The sequence below is a fragment of the Canis lupus genome, chromosome 13 (assembly GCF_048164855.1).
Source record: "Canis lupus baileyi chromosome 13, mCanLup2.hap1, whole genome shotgun sequence".
In the NCBI taxonomy this organism is placed as follows: domain Eukaryota; kingdom Metazoa; phylum Chordata; class Mammalia; order Carnivora; family Canidae; genus Canis; species Canis lupus.
In genome coordinates, this window is record NC_132850.1 from 53525251 (window position 1) to 53533073 (window position 7823).

At 35.2% G+C, this 7823-nt stretch overlaps 1 protein-coding gene across 1 annotated transcript; it reads left to right on the plus strand.

Moving 5' to 3' along the window:
- Positions 1-7823, plus strand: FGB (fibrinogen beta chain). Its single transcript, XM_072773720.1, has 9 exons — positions 1-139; positions 360-380; positions 2754-2945; positions 3430-3613; positions 4551-4778; positions 5305-5418; positions 5785-5910; positions 6126-6411; positions 7189-7823. Exons 1-9 carry the CDS (start codon positions 35-37, stop codon positions 7418-7420), a joined length of 1488 nt encoding a protein of 495 aa, XP_072629821.1. The 5' UTR covers positions 1-34; the 3' UTR covers positions 7421-7823.

Consider the following 7823-nt stretch of genomic DNA (forward strand, 5'->3'; position numbering starts at 1 on the left):
GATTGAAGATCTCAGTAAAGTCCACCAGCAAAGGATGGTTTCCTGGAACTTCAAAAATTTTAAAAGCATGAAGAATCTATTACTGCTACTATTGTGTGTTTTTATTGTTAAGTCACAAGCTCACTATTATGACGATACGGTGACTATTTTTAAATTTTTATATTATTACTAATACTATAATATAAAAAATAATAATGTAATCATGTGAATATTTTAATGATATTAACATTGATTTTAGTTATGAAGCTGAATGTCAATCTCAGGGGCCCATTTTATTTAAAGAATGTTACATAGTATTTCTTACATAAAAACTAAATAATAATGTCTTGTTTTTTGTTTCTTTACCTTTATTTTCCCAGGATGAAGAAGAGAGAATTGTGGTAAGATAGTTTTTCTCACTTGTTATCCTGAGTACTGTGATTTTGATTTAATTCTAGCAATATGTTATTGCAACTATAAGGACAAATATGAGAGTTTTGCAGACTATAAAGTTATGAAAAAGCAGTATTTTAAAAGAAAAAAGCTATGGTAGATTATTGTTTGGTGAAGGAAAGTAATATATAGCTCCTGAAATATATTGGTGACCTATGAGTGAAAATTATAAACTAATCTAAAAACAGAGTAGACCAAGTGCAGTGATAGAAAATGAAATAATTGTTTTTTTTTTCAAGTGAGAAAATATAAATCATAAGGAATATTTGTTGTTATTATTAATGGTTATGAAACATAGTTCAGTATAATTTATTCATTTGTAGAACAGTTTTTCCTCAACTACTATTTTTGCTGATTTGTTTCTGTGGGTTTGAAGACAACAAAAATACAGAAATGCATTGAGGGAGATAAATACTTAAAATTTTTTATTTTATTCTTAAACGAATCATGATCAAATTTCTCATATATAACATAGTCCATCACACTGGAAATAAGAGTACACAATAATACTTAAAGGAAGTGATTTGTTCCGATCATTTGGTGAATTTGAAGGGAAATCTAAATTGTTTTAATTATCAAATCACACAGATAAAAAGATAGTTGTCTGATTAATTGCATTAGGTAAGAAAAATGTAAAGAGTGTTTAAGAGTAAACTTTGGTAAATACTTGGCTAAGCACTTTAACATTTCTACTCACAAGCTAATCCTTTCAGAGATAGTTTACTAGATTAGGCTCCCAAATGGATTTTCTAGTTCAATTATTTCACTAAATGATCTTCACGAACCTAAATATCCATATAATTTCTTTAAATATTTTTAATCTCCCATGTGTAGTAATGCTAGACCTAGACCGTCAACGCTACCTCACTAATGGCACTCTGAAATAGAAAGGAAATATTTTTCTTCTATTATAATTTGATTTGCAACAAACAAGTGAATCACATTTCATAAAATTCCTGGTAGGACAGACCAGGACCACATGAAATATGTACATTTTCCCCAACTCCTCACGTATTACTATTTTTATTCCAATCGCACTTACCCCGATACTGTAGTGATTAAGCAGGGTGGGATCTGGAGACAACTTGTCTGGGTTTAAAGCCTACCATATTCTCACTAAATGTTAAATATTATTTTAGCTTAATGAATAAATTACAGTAAAATTCAAAATAGAGTCATTGCATGACTTCTAGGCTCACAAAATAGCTGCAGAGTTTAGCCTTTGCTTCAAATCTAGTCATTGTTATTGTAATTAAGCCCCTAAAAGTGTAATTGCTGACAAAGACCACATGACAATATAGTTAATCCCAGCTAACACTTTTACACTGCATTGTATATTTTCCACATCATTATCTTTGAATGTAATATTTTTAAGTTAGCAAATAATTTTAACCATAAACCTTGAGAATTATTTTAAATATGAGAAAATTATGGTGTTTGATAAAGAAATCATGTAGGAAATTTCAAGAGAATGGCTTAAGAAATAATTTTGTGGATACAAAATAATATTGAAATTAGTGGAGAAGCCATTTAAACTCTAGTATCCATCATATGCTATTGCAATAGAAATAAAGAGTACTTCCTATGTGTCATGTGCTCTTTGGACGGTGTCATATGAAATGCCATTTAATCCTTACAATCATCTTATACAGCAGTTACTATTATTATCCCTATTTTACATAAGGAAACTGGAGCACAGATAGAATAACTTGCCCAAGACTTTGTAGCTAGTAAGTGGTAGGGTTAAGATTTGAACCCAAGCCATCTGACTCCAGAATACCTTGTTCCTCTTCAAATGTGCTAGAGTCAAAGATTGTCTTATTACAAATAAATCCCAAGTAAATTTCACTTTTAATAAATCTGTATTGCTTCTTAAATATTATTATATAGGAGTTAGGCAATTTAATCAATTCATAAAAACTGAACGTGGGAAAAGAATGAACAATGATTACAGGGATTTAGTAATCCAGATAGCTTGACAATATTCCTTCTGACAGTGTGGATGCCTTACTATTTTATATATTTGATGTATCAGGAATCTGATTAGGAATCTGAGGTCATTACTATTCATAATCTGATACAGCTTTAATTGAAGGCTTGTTTTTAAAAACACCCTCAGGTGCAATAGCTTTTCACGCAGTTTTTCTTTCTCTCGTTCCTGAAGATGCATAAGCAGCCTATTTACCAACAAAGACTAGCCAGCTGATAGACCAGAAGCAAACCATTAATCATGCAATAACCTAAATGATAAATTGAGTGTATTGGAACAGTTACATGTCATATCTATGATAACACTTTCCATTTTATTTCTTTCTCTGAAGTCCACTGTGGATGCCCGTGGTCATCGGCCCCTTGACAAGAAGAGGGAAGAGGCTCCCAGCCTGAGACCTGCTCCCCCTCCCATCAGTGGAGGTGGCTATCGAGCTCGTCCAGTCAAACCAGTAGCCAGCCAAAAGAAATTAGAAAGAAAAGCCCCTGATGCTGGGGGCTGTCTTCATGCTGACCCAGATCTGGTGAGTGCACTGAAGTTTCTTGTCATGATGGGTCTCCCATGCAGAGAGTCCCATGGGTCTCATCATGGCTTCCCAATGTTGCCTTGACCCACATCATCATCATTATTTTGTTCCTTTATTTTGGAAATAATTATAAAACATATTGGGCCTTGGGTTAAAGGTTCCTTAGTCTTCTTTAGTATGATCCCAAGATAGTAAATTAGGACACATGCATATTGTTTTTAGCTTTGTATTTTGCCCACCACATTTGGTCAGATGGTAAAATTTTCATAGTCCAGTTATATTTATTTTATGGTAAGGACTAATTTTAATCTTCATAGGAATATGACGGGAACTCTAGATTTTCGGGACAGACATACAGAAAATTAAATTACAAGTTTTTATAATGGCTAATGATATCGTTGAATTTTCACTGTGTGCTGTTTCCACAAATACTCATAATCTGAATCCTTTATCTAATGCCTGCTATCTTCTTTGTTTGCAGGGAGTGTTGTGTCCTACAGGATGTCAGTTGCAAGATACTTTGGTAAAACAGGAAAGGCCAATCAGAAAAAGTATAGATGAATTAAATAATAATGTGGAGTCTGTGTCCCAGTCCTCTTCTAGCACCTTTCAGTATATAACTCTGCTAAAAGACATGTGGAAAAACAGGCAGAAGCAAATAAGAGGTAGAAATCCTGTATTTTATCTTTGATACTCCTATAAAATTGGAACTGCTTGGACTGCTGTGGGCATGCATGATTCTGGGAAGTCCAACATTTCTAGATGAGTCCAAATAGCTCCCACTGCTCTTAGTATGAGCCTGATTACTCTAAGCTTCTCACTTAACCACCTTTACCCACAGCTTGCCATGTAGGCTCCGTTCAGCACTTCTTAGCTAGACACATTTTCTATGAGAACAAATTCACCATGAGTTCTTATTTTCATTCTATAAGAAATTTGTGAATCAGAAGACAATATTCAGAGTTAAATTTAGTATTTATAAATTTCATACTTCAGGTTTTGAATATAAGAGGGTAATCTATGATGCATTCAATTGTATTGCAGATAGCACTACCAAATCTTTAAACTCTGAGATCTGAATGTTGTATGCTGTTGGCTGGATGGTTAGGAATCAGCTAGTGAGTAAGCCTGTTGTAGGCATCCCAGTGAGTAGTTTATCCAGTTCAGGACATTTTTCAAAGGTATCATGACATCCCTCTTGAAAATTTCAAGCCTCTAGAGTACTTATGTGAGATGGATAAATAAATCAAGTGTATCCAATCCACACAATGTTGAACTTCAAAGATGGAAGGCCTAAACACTGCTTTCTCCTCTCCTCCTCACCAGAGAAATAAAGAACCTATTGTATTTTTTATTAGGCATAAGTTTTAGCTTACTCCTAAGTAAATTACTAGTGTAATAGTTAGACTTTATGTTAATTTGTGTATGTCACAGGCCAAATAGTTTCCTCTAAGTACAATTACATATCATGATTGCCTGACTAGTTCTGTGTCTATTAGATTATTCTCAGCAAATCAAAATCACAACTATATGTTTGAGTACTCCTAGTTTTTTTATTCGGAGAAAATGTTTACCATTCCTATGTGATTTCTTTTTTTCCAGATAATGAAAATGCAATAAATGAGTATTCCTCAGAGCTGGAAAAGCACCAATTATATATAGAGGAGACTGTGACCAGCAATATTCCAACTAACCTTCGTGTGCTCCGGGCAATCCTGGAAAACTTGAGAAGCAAAATACAAAAATTAGAATCTGATGTCTCAGCTCAGATGGAATACTGCCGCACTCCATGCACAGTCAGTTGCAATATTCCTGTGGTGTCTGGCAAAGGTAACTAGTTAATAAACATATTTCCAGAGGGTTCCAGAATAAATCCTCTCTAAAAAAGAACTTCAAAACGCTTAGTGGCTCTTCCCCAACCAATCCTAATGACATTAGAGCAATACTATGAAGATATCCCTAGCATGCCGTGTTCGGACTTAGCCTAATGTATTTGCCAGTTTTTGATGAACAGGATGTAGTGTAACCATGGTGGTAGCTCCACCTGGCTAATGCACATGCTTGCTTAGATAGGTGGGTGTAGGAGTTTCCCCATCCCATGTGTTCTGGCAAGTTATGTATATCCTAGGACATAAAGGTTGGAGAAGGGCTTATTTCATCCCCTTGGGTAATAGAGCTGAAAACTGAGTTTGGTTTTGTAAAAAGATAATTCAGTTTCTATAATTTATTCTCAAATGTCATAAATAAAATATTCCTCAGTAACCTGTGTAATCAGTTATCTCATAAAATTGATGACTAAAGACCAAGGAATTATGTTGTAGTTCCCTGAATATAATATGCTATTTTATGTTTGCAGAATGTGAGGAAATTATCAGAAATGGAGGTGAAACATCTGAAATGTATCTCATTCAGCCTCACAGTTCTATCACACCATACAGAGTATACTGTGATATGACCACAGACAGTGGAGGTAAGTGTTGGGTAGTGGTTGACCTATTATGCTGTAATGATTTTGATACCATAAAATGCCAAGAAATAAGACCTAGCTTTAACATAACTCACAATGAGCCATTTGATTTGGAACTTAACCTGATATTCTAAAGGTTGTAAAATATCTATGATTCACAATTTGGAGTAAGATAAAAAAGTGCCTGTAGTCTCCAAAGATTTTAAGTTTTCCTTTCATATATTTATTTCTTTATTGTATCCATTTTGAAGCACTAAACATAGGTGAGCATAAAGTAAATTAAATAGGTGAGGAATTGAGACATTCTCCTCAAAGTGAGATTATTTGTTTTTGGTTAATATGTGGCATGTTTGTTTCTTTCACCCAAAGGATGGACAGTGATTCAGAACCGTCAAGATGGTAGCGTTGACTTTGGCAGGACGTGGGATCCATATAAACAAGGATTTGGAAATATTGCAACCAGTGCCGATGGGAAAAAATACTGTGGTCTACCAGGTAAAAACTGGGAGTACAAAATAAAACATCCTGTTGAAAAGTTTTTTTATTTCTGCTTAGAAAACACAGCGTTGGGAATCTATTTTTAGGAGTTTTAGGAGGATAGGAGGAGTTTACAAAAAGAATGTGAAAACTAAAGATAAGGGAAGAAAGGCAGTTTTTAATTTCCAAAGGTGTTATTTTTGGTGAGATTTTATATTTTATATTTCCTATAGGTGAATATTGGCTTGGGAATGATAAAATTAGCCAGCTTACCAACATGGGACCCACGGAACTTCTGATTGAAATGGAGGACTGGAAAGGCGACAAGGTGAAGGCCCTCTATGGAGGATTCACTATGCAGAATGAGGCCAACAAATACCAACTCTCAGTGAGCAAATATAAGGGAACAGCTGGCAATGCCCTCATAGAAGGAGCTTCTCAACTGTTTGGAGAGAACCAAACCATGACCATCCACAACGGCATGTATTTCAGCACGTACGACAGAGACAATGATGGCTGGTATGTATGGTGTCTTCCCCCCCTGCTTTAAAAGCCACCATGGATGCTGTGATTGGAGCTATTAATGGTAGCTCATGTTATTAATGACAATCATTTCTTTGGTGCTTCCTGGGCCTTAGCCACCATACTGAGCTCTTCATATGTCACTTTAAACCATTTCTGCTATAAGGTTGTCATTATTATTCTCACTTGACAGATGAAGTTTAGAGAGACAAAGTAATTTACCCAAGGTCATAGAATAATCAAAGGTGGGGATGCCTGGGTGGCTAAGTGGTTGAGTGTCTGACTTTGGCTCAGGGGGTGATCCCAGAGTCCCAGGATCGAGTCCCCACTTCGGGCTCCCTGCATGGCACCTGGTTCTCCCTCTGCCTTTATGTCTCCACTTCTCTATCTCTGTCTCTCATGAATAAATAAAGAAAATCTTAAAAAAAAAAAAAAAGAATGATAAAAGGTAGACCTCAAACTACAGCACAATTGCCTTCTGAGTAATGAGCATTTAGATAAATTTCTCTATCTGTATATTCCAACGTGGATGTTGGAACCTTCATTTTGTTTTCCAGGGTTCTACTAGTGGAGCTGAAAACTGATATGTCAGTCTAAAGAAACAAATGTAGTTGAACCCATCTCTTTCTTGCTATAGGGCGGAGAAGGCCTTTTGCGTGTTAGTTTGACTTTACTTATAGAACCTGTACTGCACACAGCACTCTTCTGCGGGTGCTTTGCAAAGAATAACTCGATAGCACTGCAGTTCTAATAATCCCAAACATTTCCTTTCAGGATAACTACAGATCCCAAAAAACAGTGTGCTAGAGAAGATGGTGGTGGATGGTGGTATAATAGATGTCATGCAGCCAATCCAAATGGCAGATACTACTGGGGTGGACATTACAGCTGGGACATGGCAAAACATGGCACAGATGATGGAGTGGTATGGATGAACTGGAAGGGGTCCTGGTATTCAATGAAGAAGATGTCTATGAAGATCAGACCCTTCTTCCCACGGCAATAACCCCCAAAAACATAGATTATTTTTATTCTTCTATATGTAACAACGTTTTTATATATTATGTCATTGGAATATTCTTTCACACATTGTATCCCCCTAAAACTATCAAAGAATTGTGAGTGTGACTTTTTGGGAAAAGTATTTAGGCTAAATGACATTAAAAATGGCACATGAGTTTCTTTTGTATTTTCATTTATAGTATCTGATCAAGAACTAACTCAAACGATAATTGTGAAGAGTGTTTGTAATTTCAATTTCAGTTGATTGTAGAAAGTTTCAAATTAGGAAGAGGAATTCTCTGTCCTTGTTCAGAAGTCCACTTTAAAGACTAATTACTTAAGATCTGTCACACATGAAAAAACTTTCAAAAAGATTTATTAATTAAACCAGTCTCTGTTACAATAAA